Source organism: Quercus suber, unplaced genomic scaffold, assembly GCF_002906115.3.
Source record: "Quercus suber isolate HL8 unplaced genomic scaffold, Cork oak 2.0 scaffold_723, whole genome shotgun sequence".
In the NCBI taxonomy this organism is placed as follows: Eukaryota; Viridiplantae; Streptophyta; class Magnoliopsida; order Fagales; family Fagaceae; genus Quercus; species Quercus suber.
In genome coordinates, this window is record NW_027070163.1 from 111,901 (window position 1) to 131,588 (window position 19,688).

General features: G+C 35.6%; 1 protein-coding gene across 1 annotated transcript; it reads left to right on the plus strand.

Moving 5' to 3' along the window:
- The first annotated feature begins 1,012 nt into the window (after positions 1 to 1,012).
- LOC112038487 (shaggy-related protein kinase kappa) lies at positions 1,013 to 16,723 on the plus strand. Its single transcript, XM_024071293.2, has 13 exons — positions 1,013 to 1,419; positions 2,885 to 3,124; positions 3,406 to 3,498; positions 3,607 to 3,666; positions 3,758 to 4,030; positions 7,328 to 7,402; positions 9,063 to 9,119; positions 9,205 to 9,345; positions 11,980 to 12,030; positions 12,274 to 12,369; positions 15,137 to 15,220; positions 15,302 to 15,404; positions 16,278 to 16,723. The coding sequence occupies exons 2-13, from the start codon at positions 2,978 to 2,980 to the stop codon at positions 16,364 to 16,366; spliced, it is 1,269 nt and encodes a 422-aa protein (XP_023927061.2). The 5' UTR covers positions 1,013 to 1,419; positions 2,885 to 2,977; the 3' UTR covers positions 16,367 to 16,723.
- Positions 16,724 to 19,688: the final 2,965 nt, after the last annotated feature.

A 19,688-nucleotide genomic window follows, 5' to 3' on the forward strand; every position in this document is an offset into this window, starting at 1 on the left:
CTTAATGACTATTAAAGATAATAAGTGAAATAATGCGAGTTGAGAAAGAGTGATGCTTAATCAACACCCTATCCATTATTTTCTTTCCTTAAATCACATGGCAAATATAATAATGAACGTAGTATCACTAAGGAGTGTATGTACGCAATGTAGTAACATATACGCTTACCCTATGCAATCAATCAATAGGTAAACAACAAATTTAACCACAAAAAAAAAAAAAAAAAAACTATTAAAGTAATAAACTAATAATACATGGGGCATGAATAATGACATCTTAATTTCATAATGTAAAAAAGTAAATGGTAGACATCTTCTGTCACTCCTTGTTTACATAGATTCAATCACTTCTAATCGATCATTCGTAATGATATAAATCAACAAATTGTAAAATTGAGTATGAAAAAAATTTAGACCTATAGAGAAAGTGTGTTGGAATTACATAAAAAATTCAAAATTTTTTTTATAGCAATTAAGTTGATAAACTTTTACTGCTTCTTGTTTAGGTTCAACATCGACGTTACTTTATCACAACTCATTAACAATATGTCAAAGATATTCAATTTTTTTTAAAGATAGATTGATTTATATCTCTTTATTGTTAAATTATGCACCACTCATAGCATGTCACCTAAACTTTTTTGAAGGAAAAAAAATGGTCATATTTGTGTTGTATACACAGTTGCATTACTAACAACGTTTGTAGGAGTCCAAATCTTCTGTCTTATCAATTGTGCTCCACTTCATGCTCCACCAATAAAACTTGGACAACTAGCATGTCTCATTAAATGAGATAACTCTGACTTTAATAAGAGATGTTAGTTGTCTCATTTAATGAGATATCTCATTTAATGAAAAAGGTTAATTATCCAAATTTTATTGGTGGAGCATGAAGTGAAACACAATTGATGAGACAGAGGATTTGAACTCCGTTTGTAGTGGAGTATGTATAGTATCCAATTCCCAAAATCCAAACCACTCCATTTTAAGATAAATGTAGAGCGATACTGATAATTGTCAGAGAAACCAAAAATTAAAAAAACTGTCAGAGAGAGAGAGAGAGAGAGACAGTTGTTTTTTTTGAAAACACCAAAACCTCTTTTCTTTTCTCTCACAACACTATTCTTGAATTCCTCCACTCTCTCTCTCTCGCTCTCTCTCACTCTCAAACATACAAAGCCAAAAAAAAAAAAAAGAAGTGAAAAACCAAAAAGAAAATCAATCAATCAGATCAAACACACAGTTCACTCACTTCACGCTCTCCGATCAAAATTTTTATTTTTATTTTTTTAATTTATTTATTTTAATTAGTGAAAGTGAAAAAGTTTTGGTTTAGAGAGAAAAAAAAAATTGCGAAAATCGAAAAGCTAAAGTAAAATGCTCGAGCTCCGATTCGAATTCGCTCCGAAACACTCGCTGGTGAGTTTCTCTCTCTCTTTCTGCGTCACTGAATTCTCATTTCTCATCGATCTGATTCGATTTTTGAAAAAAAAAAATTTGTGCTTTATTTTGTGTATTTTTGGAAAATTCGGTGTTGTGTGAATTGGCGTAGTTTTTTGAAATTTTTTTTAATTTGGATTTGAATATTGCAAGAAAAAAAAAATTGGGTAATTTAGTTGTAGATCTATGCGGTTTTGGTTTATTGGGGTTTTGTGAATTTTTGTTTTTAATTGGTGGATAAATTGTGCGATGAATCTGATAGGAATTTGAAATGTGAATTTTGGTATTTCATTTTGTTTTGGGTCTCAATTTGGTAATTTGGTAGTTGAAATTGTAAGAACAAGGAAAAAAAGATTGTGGTTTTGTACAATTACAGTGGTCCTAGTTTTAAGTAATTGTTATAAATGGAGTATTAAACTTTAATGCCATTGATTTGCTTGTTTTAGTTACTTCTATTCTAGCTTCCCCAAGGTAGTTCATGCTTGAGGTGGTGCAGCATATGGTTTTTTATATTCTTTATTTATGTATTTGTTTTGATTGGTAAATTACACGCGGGTTTTGAACACGCTGCCTTACCTTGCACCTCTTCTTGTGGGAACAAGAAGTGTCATTTGAGCCGGAGCTCTTTGGTAGAGTTTAATTTTTGCCAATTTTATGCTTTACTCAAGTTGGGGTTAGTTGGTTTAGGAGGGGCTGCAATTTAAAGTTGGAAAATTGTAGGATGTGTTTTCATAAGGCTTTCAACCATGGGTTTCTATGTTGCTAAATTAATTGAGACTTTAATTGTTGCGATTGTGTTGTGTTGGTGGTTTTTTATATTTTATTTCCCTTATTATGCATTTCTGACTTAGTTTTGTGCACTTCTGTTTTCCTCCTTTTTGTTGTTTGAGTTTGGCTGCCAAATTGTTGGTGCATAATCTAACCTTCGTAGTGATTGTCATATATATGTTTGGTGCAGAGGGAAGAAAGATTACGATAATGCTACCGTATTTCTTTTATTCATTCTGTTACAAATCTATATTAATGTTTTCTGACATAGCTCTATGATTGGTAATTCCTCTTCCACCTAAAAGCTAGTATCTTTATGTGATTATGTGACTGTTGGCTCCCTATAAGATGGTTGTAAATATTTCTTTTGTTTTTCATTTTGATGTGTGATGGTGATATCTGGGGGAATCTTTTCCTGTCATTTAACTATCTGTTCACAATAGCATAAATCGCTTATTTATTTCTTACTTTTGGCTAACATGATTCTTTTGTATTGTTCACTTATAAGGATTAAAAAGTCTATAATATTGGTTGGAATTTTTAAATTAGATGAAGTGATTGAGGAAAACATTCAGTTTAGATATTTAATGCCTTCTAAAATCAACATGATATCTACCGCGTTTTGTATGTTCAGTATATGTTTCTTGGTTTAAAGTAATGCAATTAATTATTTTAGGAAGATACATGCTTGGATGGTATGGGAGGCAGAACAGAAAAGTATCACGAGGGTAGCACATACTAGCGTCCGTAATATACACCAAGCACATTTATGGCGTCTGCCAGCCTAGGGAATGGTGGAGTGGGCAGTTCCAGGTCTGTTAATGGCTTTAAAGGTTCATCTAGTTCGGTTGACTGGCTGGGGAGAGAGATGCTTGAGATGAGACTGAGGGACAGGGTGGACCATGATGAGGACAGAGTAAGTGGCTATAAATTAGAGTTGTTTATCTTTGATGTTGAAAGTTCTTTCTGTTCCGTGTCAATTATTTCAATTATCCAATGGTTCACTTCTATCCCATATAAGTATCTACTGTAATGGGTAACATGTGGGTGAAGTGGTACTGAAATGGTTTGGTGTTTGTAAAGACACTTTGCCTGATTGGAGAATGATTGGCTTCTTTCTTCAAGCTATGGAAAAATTTTGAGACTTTTATTTTTTGTTGTATCAGTTTCTGTTCCTTAGTGTTTAATCTGTTGCAGGATAGTGAACCAGATGTAATTGATGGTGTTGGTGCTGAAACGGGACATGTAATACGAACCACTATTGGTGGTCGAAATGGTCAAGTTAAGCAGGTTGAAAGTAAATCTAATTGTAGAATGTGAAAATTTTATGTGGTGTTGTGATCTTAGTTGGTGAGTACCTTACATTTTCCTGTACTTGTGTTGTATTTGACTTCACAGACAGTCAGTTATATTGCAGAACATGTGGTTGGAAATGGTTCTTTTGGTGTTGTTTATCAAGTAAGTTTACTTGTAATGAATTGCTATTAATCTACTTTTTATTCATTTTGCATAATTTCACGTTGTTGAAATAATTATATTTTATGTGCAGGCAAAATGTAGAGAAACTGGAGAGATTGTTGCTATAAAGAAGGTTCTACAGGACAAGCGCTATAAGAATAGGGAGTTACAGATAATGCAGATGTTGGATCATCCAAATATTGTTGCCCTTAAGCATTGTTTCTTTTCAACTACAGACAAAGAAGAGCTATATCTGAATCTTGTACTAGAATTTGTCCCTGAAACTGTTAACCGTATAGCAAGAACCTATAGCAGGAACAATCAGCGAATGCCCTTAATATATGTTAAGCTTTATACCTATCAGGTAGTTCTTTTTGATTTGGCATATTTCTTTTGATCATTAATTATATTGTCTTGTTTTCAAGAACACAAATTTCTATTGCATGGATCTTGCCTTCATTATTGAATATATGTATGTGGCAACTGTGTATCAGGAATTGAAGGAATTTTAGAATGGTTGTTTTATAGAAGTATAAACTTTATGGTATACTTCAGTATATGTATATGCAATTAGGAGTGGCATCCTTGTACATAGTATTGAGTCTTTACTGTAGTTTCTTGGCTACTTCATACTCTTTTCTATGCAGTAGTCTTTTCTAATGAAATCTTACCTTAAGGAGTGGCATCTTTTATTTTTTTTATGATGCTTATAATAGCTTTGCTATATGATATAGCAATATAATAGGTCAGACATTATTTCCAGTGTGTGGATATTTGGATGAGTTGGAGAAAAAATGGAAAGAAATGAAGAGAAGTGAGTGAGGTAAACTTCCCACCAGACCCTGGTGGGACATGATTTAAGTCTTTTATAGTTTTATCATTTCATCATAGGACCCCTGTCTGACTCAGACTGGTAAAACAAGTATAAATAGAGGATAGAAAAGAGAATTCACATAGCTCAAGCATGGGGGATTTCAAACCTTATTGTTGAAACCCTAACATATTATGAGAAGTTTATACGTTTTCCCAGCACTTCTCTTTGCATCACTTTTCTTCCTATTATTTCTCACCTAGGTTAAAATCCAACGTTTGTGTTAATAAGGAAAGTGTTGTTGATTGATTTGAGGATGAAATCTGGGTGCTGGTTCCTCAACTGGGAAAATTATTGTATTTAGTTGCATTTTATCAGCAGCCTTAATATCACTGTATTCAATTATGTGCACTTATAAAATTGTGGTTCCCTCTTCTTATTTTTCAATTGGTCATATAGAATATCTTACTTATCCATTTTTTTAATAAAAAAACTGCCCTTTTAAAAGTTTCGTAAGTTGTTATAATCTTTTTAATATATTAACTACTAAATGAAAGCTGCAAACGTATTTTTTCTAGGGTTATTCATGGATTAATTTTTTCAAGTTGACAAACCTTAGCTCCAAGTTGTGTTGTCTATAAATAAGTCTCTCCTTTTTTTTTTTTTTTTTTTTTTATCACAGACAGTCAGTTATATTGCAGAACATGTGGTTGGAAATGGTTCTTTTGGTGTTGTTTATCAAGTAAGTTTACTTGTAATGAATTGCTATTAATCTACTTTTTATTCATTTTGCATAATTTCACGTTGTTGAAATAATTATATTTTATGTGCAGGCAAAATGTAGAGAAACTGGAGAGATTGTTGCTATAAAGAAGGTTCTACAGGACAAGCGCTATAAGAATAGGGAGTTACAGATAATGCAGATGTTGGATCATCCAAATATTGTTGCCCTTAAGCATTGTTTCTTTTCAACTACAGACAAAGAAGAGCTATATCTGAATCTTGTACTAGAATTTGTCCCTGAAACTGTTAACCGTATAGCAAGAACCTATAGCAGGAACAATCAGCGAATGCCCTTAATATATGTTAAGCTTTATACCTATCAGGTAGTTCTTTTTGATTTGGCATATTTCTTTTGATCATTAATTATATTGTCTTTTTTTCAAGAACACAAATTTCTATTGCATGGATCTTGCCTTCATTATTGAATATATGTATGTGGCAACTGTGTATCAGGAATTGAAGGAATTTTAGAATGGTTGTTTTATAGAAGTATAATCTTTATGGTATACTTCAGCATTTGTATAGGCAATTAGGAGTGGCATCCTTGTACATAGTATTGAGTCTTTACTGTAGTTTCTTGGCTACTTCATACTCTTTTCTATGCAGTAGTCTTTTCTAATGAAATCTTACCTTAAGGAGTGGCATCTTTTATTTTTTTTTATGATGCTTATAATAGCTTTGCTATATGATATAGCAATATAATAGGTCAGACATTATTTCCAGTTTGTGGATATTTGGATGAGTTGGAGAAAGAATGGAAAGAAATGAAGAGAAGTGAGTGAGGTAAACTTCCCACCAGGCCCTGGTGGGACATGAGTTAAGTCTTTTATAGTTTTATCATTGCATCATAGGACCCCTGCCTGACTCAGACTGGTAAAACAAGTATAAATAGAGGATAGAAAAGAGAATTCACATAGCTCAAGCATGGGGGATTTCAAACTTTATTGTTGAAACCCTAACATATTATGAGAAGTTTATACGTTTTCCTAGCACTTCTCTTTGCATCACTTTTCTTCCTATTATTTCTCACCTAGGTTAAAATCCAACGTTTGTGTTAATAAGGAAAGTGTTGTTGATTGATTTGAGGATGAAATCTGGGTGCTGGTTCCTCAACTGGGAAAATTATTGTATTTAGTTGCATTTTATCAGCAGCCTTAATATCACTGTATTCAATTATGTGCACTTATAAAATTGTGGTTCCCTCTTCTTATTTTTCAATTGGTCATATAGAATATCTTACTTATCCATTTTTTTAATAAAAAAACTGCCCTTTTAAAAGTTTCGTAAGTTGTTATAATCTTTTTAATATATTAACTACTAAATGAAAGCTGCAAACGTATTTATTCTAGGGTTATTCATGGATTAATTTTTTCAAGTTGACAAACCTTAGCTCCAAGTTGTGTTGTCTATAAATAAGTCTCTCCTTTATTTTTTATTTTTTTATTTTTTTATTATTTTTTTATTATTTATTCTAATGGTCCTAGTGTTTTAAAGGGATCCCTTAAAATACTTGTGAAAAAAAGTGCATAGTTTCTTCCAATGTATTAGGCTAGCTATGCCTTGGGGTTTTTTTTGGGTATCCTTACTTTCCAGTTTTATAATTTAGTGACTTGAAAGCATTTTATTTGATAAGATTAAAGAAAGGTGTTTACATGTTACAAATTTATATGATTTTTGCATTTCAAAAATAATACCACATTTTCTTTTTTGAATTTTGTGATTTCTATGCTCAAAGCATGCTGATGTTTTGTAAAACATGCCATATCATGTTCCCATTATATGTTCTTGCAGAAGCTATTGCATCATTGTAGCCATGTGCAGAGGAAAAATATAGTGCATGTCGTCTTGCTTTGTGTCTTAGGAAAAAAACTCAAATGTAAATTAACCTTTTTGTTTGAAAAACTAATACTAATGAGCTCAAACTCATATGGCATTTTCTCTCCATGTAAGAATGGGGTGTTGGGTTTAAAACTCATGTGGGCATGTGTAGCTTACCAGTTAAAAAAAATCCTATATCAGCTATCAGCTAGAGTTCTGCTTCTCATTGTTGTTGTTTTTTGGGTGCAGATCTGCAGAGCGCTTGCCTACATACATAATTGTATTGGTATTTGTCATCGTGACATCAAGCCACAAAACCTACTAGTAAGATTCTTCTTTCTGAAGAAGTTAGTGTTTGTTGCTCAAGACTCATTTTGCACATGACTATATTGATTTGCACGAATGCATGATATCTATCATACTAATTCCGTGGGCTTTTGACTAAAGCTTATTGAAGCCAGGCATTCATTGGCAGTTGCATGTTAAATTTATTTGTTAAAAAAAATGTATTACTTTGGTAGTATATGTAGTGTACTCAAGACATTATTGACAATCCTATATTAATACCAAGAAATGCTGATAGGGTCATATTGCACTTGTGCAATGGCTATGTCATGATGACATGTTACCTTGTATTATTATATGACAAGGAGGTTATGTGGCTTCTATGTCAAAATACATCTGTATATGTACACTATTATGTGTACGTTTATAAGCATGAATGCATACTTTTTTAATTGTAAGGAATATAACATGTCCATAATCATGAAGATGCCTTTTAATTTCAGACTAGGAAGCATTGATGCAGATTCAAAATATACATGTCATACAATATGGACGTGGCAATACATTAAATTTTGATAACTTGGGATATGATATGGTAGAAGTACTTTGATTAATAAAGAAGGTTGGGGATTTACTTTTTGGATGGAGGAATTGGTTTGGTAAACATGGAAGCTTTTTTTTTGGAATATGGGTAATATAAAAGGGGAGAAACAATTGCCCATTTAATGGAGTGGCGGTCTCAGTTACTGAGCTGAAATCCTTGCATTTGATATCATTGTTTGAGGGGTCTCATATACTTGGCACTGGCAATATGCATTCTGTTGTAGATTATATAGACTCTCTCTCTTTTAGAATGTAATTCTTTAGGAGCACTTTGTGTACACCCTGTACATCTGGTTCCTCTCCATTATTAATAAAAGTTAGTGCTAATAATTTATATATATATATATATATTAGTTTAAAAGATATTATCTGAGGCTAAAAGGCAGACAATGTCTAAATATAAAACTAGTTAAGAAGCTATTAGTTTCACATGGAGAGTGAGAAAAAAAAAAAGGCGGGAAGTATCCAATCGTATTAGAAATATATCCAGTATGGATACAGCTATTAGTTTGAAGTATCTGTGCTTCACAGGTTTCAGATATACTATATAGTTGATTTAGTTATTGCAGATTCATCTGCACCTCTTCCTCGAATTTCTTTTATTTGAAATGGGATGGATGGCTTCATGATCCCTGTTTTGCTGTTATGTTGATTCATGTTTTTTTACTTCAAATTCATCATTAGCTGTCAGTTTCTCTCATATCTCAGCACACAATTTTCTAACCTATGTAACCTGTCAGTTTCCTTCAGAACCCATGTTATTGTTAGAAAGTTGTGTTCTTTCAAAATATTTGATAGTATTATGCTTATATTGGATTTCTTATAAAGTGGAAACCCACGCACATTATAATTGTTGCTTTTGTAACTTAGTTCTAGTACGTGGATGACTTTGGACTATCTTTTGGTCGACTTGGCTTATATGAATGTTGGTTGTTTGCTATCATCCCATGAGTTCAGTTTATCTATTGATAATGAAGACTTTGTTTTGTGATTCTTTGCATGTGTATAGAATCTGTTGAATTTCTTGGTGACTTGCTAATTACATATTTCAGTGTATTTATTTTTCACACTAAAGTGCTAACTGTTCACTGTCCAGGTCAATCCCCATACACATCAACTGAAACTTTGTGATTTTGGGAGTGCAAAAGTGTTGGTAAGTTTGCATGTCTCTCTGGTTATTCTTATTAATTGTTGTGTCTTTTATTTGGTTTGAGTTTATCCCTTTTGCATTTTATCAGGTGAAAGGAGAACCCAATGTTTCTTACATCTGTTCAAGATATTATCGTGCTCCAGAGCTCATATTTGGTGCCACCGAGTACACAACTGCGATAGATATATGGTCTACAGGTTGTGTGATGGCTGAGTTACTTCTTGGACAGGTGGGTCAATACTTGAAATTATACATCCTTACTTTCCAGTTTTATAATTTAGTGACTTGAAAGCATTTTATTTGATAAGATTAAAGAAAGGTGTTTACATGTTACAAATTTATATGATTTTTGCATTTCAAAAATAATACCACATTTTCTTTTTTGAATTTTGTGATTTCTATGCTCAAAGCATGCTGATGTTTTGTAAAACATGCCATATCATGTTCCCATTATATGTTCTTGCAGAAGCTATTGCATCATTGTAGCCATGTGCAGAGGAAAAATATAGTGCATGTCGTCTTGCTTTGTGTCTTAGGAAAAAAACTCAAATGTAAATTAACCTTTTTATCTGAAAAACTAATACTAATGAGCTCCAACATATATGGCATTTTCTCTCCATGTAAGAATGGGGTGGTGGGTTTAAAACTCATGTGGGCATGTGTAGCTTACTGATTAAAAAAATCCTATATCAGCTATCAGCTAGAGTTCTGCTTCTCATTGTTGTTGTTTTTTGGGTGCAGATTTGCAGAGCGCTTGCCTACATACATAATTGTATTGGTATTTGTCATCGTGACATCAAGCCACAAAACCTACTAGTAAGATTCTTCTTTCTGAAGAAGTTAGTGTTTGTTGCTCAAGACTCATTTTGCACATGACTATATTGATTTGCACGAATGCATGATATCTATCATACTAATTCCGTGGGCTTTTGACTAAAGCTTATTGAAGCCAGTCATTCATTGGCAGTTGCATGTTAAATTTATTTGTTAAAAAAATGTATTACTTTGGTGGTATATGTAGTGTACTCAAGACATTATTGACAATCCTATATTAATACCAAGAAATGCTGATAGGGTCATATTGCACTTGTGCAATGGCTATGTCATGATGACATGTTACCTTGTATTATTATATGACAAGGAGGTTATGTGGCTTCTATGTCAAAATACATCTGTATATGTACACTATTATGTGTACGTTTATAAGCATGAATGCATACTTTTTTAATTATAAGGAATATAACATGTCCATAATCATGAAGATTCCTTTTAATTTCAGACTAGGAAGCATTGATGCAGATTCAAAATATACATGTCATACAATATGGATGTGGCAATACATTAAAATTTGATAACTTGGGATATGATATGGTAGAAGTACTTTGATTAATAAAGAAGGTTGGGGATTTACTTTTTGGATGGAGGAATTGGTTTGGTAAACATGGAAGCTCTTTTTGTTTGGAATATGGGTAATATAAAAGGGGAGAAACAATTGCCCATTTAATGGAGTGGCGGTCTCAGTTACTGAGCTGAAATCCTTGCATTTGATATCATTGTTTGAGGGGTCTCATATACTTGGCACTGGCAATATGCATTCTGTTGTAGATTATATAGACTCTCTCTCTTTTAGAATGTAATTCTTTAGGAGCACTTTGTGTACACCCTGTACATCTGGTTCCTCTCCATTATTAATAAAAGTTAGTGCTAATAATTTATATATATATATATATATTAGTTTAAAAGATATTATCTGAGGCTAAAAGGCAGACAATGTCTAAATATAAAACTAGTTAAGAAGCTATTAGTTTCACATGGAGAGTGAGAAAAAAAAAAAGGCGGGAAGTATCCAATCGTATTAGAAATATATCCAGTATGGATACAGCTATTAGTTTGAAGTATCTGTGCTTCACAGGTTTCAGATATACTATATAGTTGATTTAGTTATTGCAGATTCATCTGCACCTCTTCCTCGAATTTCTTTTACTTGAAATGGGATGGATGGCTTCATGATCCCTGTTTTGCTGTTATGTTGATTCATGTTTTTTTACTTCAAATTCATCATTAGCTGTCAGTTTCTCTCATATCTCAGCACACAATTTTCTAACCTATGTAACCTGTCAGTTTCCTTCAGAACCCATGTTATTGTTAGAAAGTTGTGTTCTTTCAAAATATTTGATAGTATTATGCTTATATTGGATTTCTTATAAAGTGGAAACCCACGCACATTATAATTGTTGCTTTTGTAACTTAGTTCTAGTACGTGGATGACTTTGGACTATCTTTTGGTCGACTTGGCTTATATGAATGTTGGTTGTTTGCTATCATCCCATGAGTTCAGTTTATCTATTGATAATGAAGACTTTGTTTTGTGATTCTTTGCATGTGTATAGAATCTGTTGAATTTCTTGGTGACTTGCTAATTACATATTTCAGTGTATTTATTTTTCAATAATTTTTCACACTAAAGTGCTAACTGTTCACTGTCCAGGTCAATCCCCATACACATCAACTGAAACTTTGTGATTTTGGGAGTGCAAAAGTGTTGGTAAGTTTGCATGTCTCTGTGGTTATTACTTATTAATTGTTGTGTCTTTTATTTGGTTTGAGTTTATCCCTTTTGCATTTTATCAGGTGAAAGGAGAACCCAATGTTTCTTACATCTGTTCAAGATATTATCGTGCTCCAGAGCTCATATTTGGTGCCACCGAGTACACAACTGCGATAGATATATGGTCTACAGGTTGTGTGATGGCTGAGTTACTTCTTGGACAGGTGGGTCAATACTTGAAATTATACAGACTTATCCCTGTTTTTACCGTCCTGTGTACTGCCATTAACACTTATAATCCAACTTATCTTTCAGCCTTTGTTTCCTGGTGAAAGTGGGGTTGACCAACTAGTTGAGATCATTAAGGTGATTATTTTCCACCTGTCTTTGTGAATATCCTTTTTACTATTCATAGTTTGGGATTTGAATTTTGGCCATTGACATCAACTCATTGTATTAGCTAAAAGACTTTTCACCTTGTGTTTTTGGAAGTGAAATAGGAAACAAGGAGTACAAGATATTTCATCATTATATAACTAAAAAAAATATACTCTTTAGTGGTTAACATAAATCTAAATAAGTGTTTCATGTATTTTAAACTTTGTCCAGGTTTTGGGAACTCCAACCAGGGAGGAGATAAAGTGCATGAATCCGAATTATACTGAATTTAAGTTCCCACAGATAAAGCCTCATCCATGGCACAAGGTATCCTTTTCCTTGCTTGTATCATTTTTATATTGTCTTCAATCGTCTTTGTTCTTGAGTGCCTTTTTGTGTGGACTGTCTAAGTTTCACAGTTTTTGGAGGATGCTTTAGTGAAAGTGTTAAGACCAGACATCCCTCGGACTGGACATTGTTTGGCAAGTTGAGGACATCTAATATGACCAAGATCCTATTTATATATTAACTGTGTAGGAAACATATAAAGGTAGAACTTTTGAGCAAGGCTCTGGCTCAGGAACCAAATAGGTAGCGGTTTTGATTCTCCTGAGTTGTTGATGTGTATGCTCTTCTGGTTCTTAGGTGCATAGAGTAATATTAGGGGAAAAAAAAGAGGAAAATTGTATTTAGGTCAAAGGTTAGAGAATGTCTAGAAGTCTGAGAGGTGTTACAATGGGGCTTGGCAATTGGCATGGGGAGGGAAGCAGTTGGTATATATTATGGGTCATGAAATAACTTTAAACCATGAATGACTTCTGCTTAGGGCAAGGCTTGTGCTAGCTATTCTAGAAGCTGAGGAATCTTTTATGTTGTTCCCTGGAAGAATTGATGATTACTTTAACAGTGTTTATTTTTTGATAAATTATAAAGATTCATTGATATTAAAAAGAGAGAGACACCCAAGTACACAGGGAGTATGCAGGAGTGAACATATCAAAAACGAATATTAAAAAAATCAAGTAAATCCAAAATAGACGAAAAAGGATGGTTTCTCCACACAGAGAACAGGTCCAATAAAGTTCTGAAAAATAGAAGCTTGAAGTCAGGCATGGAATGCTCATTGTCTTCAAAACACCTACTATTTCTCTCCTTCCAAATACACCATATCAAACAATGAGGATCAACCATCCATATATCTCAATTACGATGGCGACCAAACCGACCTTGCCAGCAAGCAAATAGCCCAACAACAGACATTGGCATAACCCAATAAACTCCAAATAAACCAAACACCATATCCCTTAACTCCAAAGCAACCGGGCAATGAAGGAATAGATGGTCAATAGTTTCATAATGCACATGTAACACCAATCCAAAATGCAAACCTTTCTTTTCCTTAAATTGTCAATTGTCAGACATTTCCCCAAGGCAACGGTCCATACAAAGAAAGCCACTCTAGAGGGAATCTTCTGCTTTCAAATGTTTTTCCAAGGGAAAAATTGCGCAGTATGGCCAACTAGAAGATGGTAGTATGCACCAACCGTGAACCCCTTACTCTTATAAGGCAGCCAATATCTCTTATCCTCCCTTATCCCCTTTATAGGAGTGCCATAAATGGTATTGATGAAGCTCCTGAAAGCCTCCAATTCCCTATTATGCACATCCCTACAAAAATGTATCTCCCAATGGAGGACTCCATTGGTGTACCTCATAAGATCCGCCATACTTGCCTCTTTTCTACGACAAATCCTAAATAATTCAGGATAGCGGTCAGTGAGAGAAGAAGATCCACACCAACTATCTAGCCAAAACTGCACTTTTGATCTATCTCCAATTTCATACAGAATAAACCGAGATAAAGAATGCCGCCCCCTTCTAATATTTTTCCACAAATTGACTCCATATGGACTAGAGGAAGAGCTAGAACACCAACCACCCCAATCACAACCATACTTCACCTCTATCACTTGACGCCATTGAGCATCCCATCCCTTTCTTGCCCAAATCTCCATAACCACTTCCCTAAAAAGGCTACATTGAAAGTTCTCAGGTTCCTAATCCCTGTTCCCAATCCCCAACCCACCTGAAGCAAGCGGAGTACACATCGTAGACCAATCAACCAGATGAAATTTGGGCTCATCTCCTAGGCCACCCCACAGAAAGTCCTGCCGAAGTCTAGCAATTCGGTTGGCCACTGAAGTAGGAATAGGGAATAAAGAAAGAAAGTAAGTAGGGAGATTTGAGAGACTGCTTTTAATTAAAGTGACTCTACCTCCCTTGGATAAATATAATTTTTTCCAACCTGCTAATTTTCTTTCCATCTTCTCTAGAATTGGATTCCAAATTGACTTGTCCTTAAATTTTACCCCCAAAGGAAGACCCAAATATTTCATTGGGAGAGACCCTTGCTTGCAGCCTAAGACAGCCACCAAAAGATCCATGTTATGAACTGCTCCCACAGCCACCAGCTCAGACTTACCCAAATTTACCTTCAGACCAGACACAGCCTTGAACCAAATGAGCACCATACAGAGAATCAGCATTTGATCAATATTAGCATCACAAAAAATTAGAGTATCATCAGCGAAAAGGAGATGGGAAACCAACAGATATCTTCCAGCATAAACACCTACACTAAAACCTGACAAACAACCTTCATACAGCCTTATCCAACATTTTACCGACGGCTTCCATAACCAACACAAATAACAAAGGGGACAAATGATCACCTTGCCACAACCCCCTTGAACTTCATGGTTGCTCATATTAACCCATGCATATTATTTGCCTCATTTAATTGAACAATTTGTCTGTTCCTCCCCACCACCCCTCTTCTCCCCCTGCCCCCCCTCTTTCTTCATTTAAAATTGTTCTTTTCTTTTGCAAAACTTGGTTGAACCTTTCGCACATTCCCACTGTTTATATTCATGTGTGCATATGTAACCTTTAAAAAAAAATTTCACTTGTAATAGTTATCTAGTTAGCAATTAGGATTTTCTGAAATGTGATTTAGTTATCATGTATGTGCATATTATTTGCCTCATTTAATATTCCCACTGTTTCTGTGGGACTGAGTATTCTCATTAAACAGGTCTTCCAAAAACGTTTACCCCCAGAAGCAGTGGACCTCGTATGTAGGTTTTTTCAGTACTCTCCCAATCTGCGATGCACTGCTGTAAGTTAATTTCCATTGTATTCTGTCCTTGGCCAGCAAATATTATACAATGCTCAGCCCTTTTCTGTTGTGGTACTGCAGTTGGAAGCTTGCATTCACCCTTTCTTTGATGAACTGAGGGACCCAAACACTCGCCTTCCTAATGGTCGCCCTCTTCCTCCTCTCTTTAATTTTAAAGCCCCAGGTAAATACTGAATAAAATAAGTGTACCATACCATCATGGTGTTCTACTTTTTCATTGAAAATTTTATTTTGTCCTTCATGTTGTTAGTTCTTTGAAATTCATTGTTGTTATTATGAAATTTATAAAAAAAGAAGAAGATAGAATGAAAAAGAAAGTAGTGGCTTGATTGTGTTGTAGTTTTGTGAAACCTAGATGAGAAAAGCTTTAGGTGAGGCAATTCAGTAACCTCGAAGCAACATGAACATATCTAATGAGTATTGTGCTTTCTGATCTTGCATTTACTAATCCTTTTTCCTTCGCAGATTTATTAATATTGTAGTAAAAGTTCAGGATTTTTTATATTGAAATATGTCTCTTGCCCCTATAGCCGGGATAAAAACCCAGACATGGAAGTTTGATAGGTGATATCAAATAGAATTTAGAAGCAGATATGCTCTTATATTTGTGATATCTTTCATCTGCATCATCATTATCACCAAACCAAGCATGTTTCTAAAATCATGTAACGAAGTGAGCTTCTTATGTTCGAAAGGGCGTCTCTTACAATTTATAACTTTTTTTCTTCATCAAATGTCATTTATGTTATCTATGTTGAAAACAGTAATATGAATATAAAAGTGAAGCTACACTACTTATCCCAAAGAAAATGTAGATTTAAAAAAAAAAATATATTGAGCTTTATTTTTCTACTTTTCCTACTTAATGGTATGAAATATTGTACCTGGTTAGACAAAAGAAAATGAATAGAGAAATTGTCATAGGCTACAGACAATGTACTCGTTTATGCATTCTTGAATCTGTTGAAATTATTTTGGTTTGGTTTTGCCCTGGCTTCTAATGCTTACTAATGTTTTCTTTTATTTTTATTGGCAGAGCTTTCAGGCATACCGCCTGATAACATCCATAAACTTATTCCAGAACATGCTCGGAAGCAGAACTTGTTTATGGCTTTGCACTCTTAGCAACCGTACCAAATCTTTCTTACTTCTGGTTGCCATTCCACCCCAGGTTTGGTCTTGATTGGCATCTGTCCAAATTACCTCACCCTTATTATTAGTCATCTTGCGTCCTGTGAGAGAGTACTGCAAATGGAGTTCCTAAGACAGTAGAGGAAACCTGAGGCTTTGAGTTTGCTTGCTGATGGTGCTTTTAAATTTTAATTCAAAGACACTATGACTTATATCATGTGTATTTATTATGACCCCAATTGCAGGGGATTTTAGTAAGATGAAAGATATGAGCATGTATGTATGTATGTATGTATGTATGTATACCTTGTGCTTAAAATGTTTTTCAATTAGCAACTCTTCTTATGATCTCATTCTTCCCTTCGTCGATTTTTATGTTTTTACCCATATATAACTATGACAAAGATCTCATTATAAAAATTATAGGCGTGGTTGATCTTTTTTGACCTTTTCGACAAAAATATTAGGCTCATGTCTGAAACTTGTTACTAAGACTACACTACTTGCATTTGTTATGGTTGATTGGGAATATCTATTCTCTGATTTGTGGCTGTCCATGCCCCCAATTTTACAGTTGGCACTGTATAGTGAATTCTGTAACGAGTCTTCTTTTGCTAAGTAGTTGAAAATGATTTTGTAATCTATATTTAATCGATTCCATCATTTTATTCTATCAAAAGTCACACCTGCAGTTAGTTCCTTAATTGACATTTCATTTTTTACTACATCTATTAATGTTATTTTTGGTATTTCCTGTATTTTATTTTTAGCTGAACTTGAATAGACTCACTTAAAAAAAAAAAATTGGTGCCTTAATTACTTTCCTTTAAACATGATCAAAGATCTCAAGCGATTTTTACTCATTTTTTCATCTATAGGGGTCATCCTATCTTTAAAGTGAATTTTCTCATTCTGGGTCCTACATGATATTGATACACTAACATAACCTGAAATTCATCTGGTTTATGGGTAAAGCTATTAAACTTTTGAGTGGCAAAGCTTGTGTTTTTGGTCTAATTGATTATTTCTTCGGGTTTATTACTTTGTGATCAATGATATTTTTTCATTTTTGCATGTGTTACCTCTTTGACCCGTAAGGGTGTCTAAGAGTCTGTTTGGATAATGTTTATGGTTAAAAACTGAAAACTTATTACTAAAAATACTGTAGCAAAATTATTTTTAAACTATGAATAGTGCCAATGGGACCTAGATTTATTTATTTATTCGTGAACAGTGTGCTCTTGGGGAAAAATGCAAATGCCTGTTGTGGGGCCAGAAAATCGGGTAGCCTTGGCCCACTCCAAGCCAGGCCCAAATGGCCCATGTCGAGGATGCATGATAGGTCCGAGGATGAAAGCGCGAAGACCATCCCTCGAGGAGTATATCCGAGGATGACCCGCCCTCGAGCGTCCGAGACCCCCGGAGAACACAAGGACCACCCCACTAAAGAAGATTCCTTGGCTGTCCGAGGAGGAAAGGGCCGAGTGCCACGCGTCGACGACAGAAGTATGGCGGAGGGGGCAAGCTCTGGGCGAACTGTCACCTCTGCATTGAATACGCTCACCTAACTCTCCTGGCCGCATTAATGGGGATGTAACCCCATGGCAGGGCAACATCGATCTTGGTGAGCCATTTGAGTACGGATAAGACCGCTGATGGGACGGAGGGTTAGAGAGGAGGCCAATGGATGATCAACAGAAAGAGAGGAGAAGGATATAAGAAAAGGGAAAAGGCCGAGGAGAGACCTGGGGTTGAAAACTGGGCTCACTCCTCTTCAACGAAAAAGAAGTGATTTGTATCCCGTTGCTAGCCTGTTAGGACCTAAACCTTTAACTCACTCTCTAAAAATGTATTGTTGGGGAACCTTTACAAAATGAGACCTTACAATTGGTGCTATCTGTGGGGAGGATTAGTGCCCTGGCCGGTGCAAGACGATCATTCTAAGTAGTTATTCTACGGAAGGTTGGCGGTGACGTATCAAAAAAAAAAAAAGAAAAGAAAAGGAAAAGAACTACCAGACAGACATTGCAGAAAAATAAAAAGTTCGAAATAGAAGATCCAGCAGAAACGAAAATGAACTTCATGTTACTTTATTAAATCAGAGGGGTACAATGTACAAACAGAGGCTCAGGCAGGCATGTTTTAAAACTACTCCTATAAGCTAATTCTACAAACAGAGGCCCAGGTGGGCCTATCCTAAAACTAGCTAGAGGAAAAGGGGCTGAGGCTGGCTTGCTTCAAGGCCACCAACAACTCTTTGTTCGGTGTGGCGAAGCTTGAACAAAGAGAGGAGCAGACGCAGGTGCTCCGGGAAGCCCTCCTCCGTGATGTTCCCTTGATTCTCTCCAATCCTCACGAGTGTTGGCCGTTGGAGACGGCAACACTCGGGCACCAGCCATGACATGAGTTCGCGCGTCTCCTCTGGCAGGGGTGTGCTCCAGGGAGAAACATGAGGTACTTCATCGATATCCCTCCTGGCCACCGTGCATGGCACTATCAGTGTTACACTTAGACTCTGCCGCGCCGGAAGCCCAGTGGGGGCTGCGGTTACAACGGCTCTTGGCACGGATGTCCTCACACCCGCCCAAAGCCGCCCCATATCTACCAACTTCGGTCACAATTCTGGCGGGGTTATTAAAGGGGCTTGGAGAATTGAAGGTACGTGTTTCTAACTGCGTTGGGAAGTTCATGGAGTGCGGAGAAACCTCTCCCTCGGAAAGCCTTATATAGAGGATGAAGACTGGTGGGAATTAATCCACACAGGATTCGAAAAGAGAATCATCAGCAGTGCTAATCACGAAGCTACCAAATTCCAAGAGGACCGTAGACCGCTGGATTTGTGTCAATTCACGAGGATATTAATGAAGGTGCTTCTCGCGCATCGAAACGTCAAGCGCGGAGCGCGAACGGCCAAGGGACGCCTCGTAAATGAAAAAGATGGGGACTCGAGTTGGAGGCGAGGTTAACGCCACGTGTAAGATCATAGTCCAACCCAAGGAGGAATTGTCCCCAATGAAGCAGTCCGAGGACAAACCCCTTCATACAGAAGAAGGGAAGCGTTAGACAGAACCAAGGCATTGCATGGTCCTCGGACTCAAGCCTATGGGGAAACTAACCGCTTAGCTATATCTGGGTACTAGACAGAACCAAGGTATTGCATGGTCCTCGGACTCAGACCTATGGGGAAACTAGATACTTACAGAGAAATGGAAGCGTTAGACAGAACCAAGGCATTGCATGGTCCTCGGACTCAAGCCTATTGGGAAACTAACCGTTCAGCTATGTTTGGGTACTAGGCAGAACCAAGGTATTGCAT

Bases quoted from the DNA above. Each gene is read 5' to 3' on its own strand.
- LOC112038487 (XM_024071293.2), top strand. From the start codon at position 2,978: ATGGCGTCTGCCAGCCTAGGGAATGGTGGAGTGGGCAGTTCCAGGTCT. The intron at 3,499-3,606 runs GTTGAAAGTAAA...TTGACTTCACAG, and splicing joins GAAATGGTCAAGTTAAGCAG to ACAGTCAGTTATATTGCAGA. The intron at 12,031-12,273 runs GTGATTATTTTC...AACTTTGTCCAG, and splicing joins AACTAGTTGAGATCATTAAG to GTTTTGGGAACTCCAACCAG.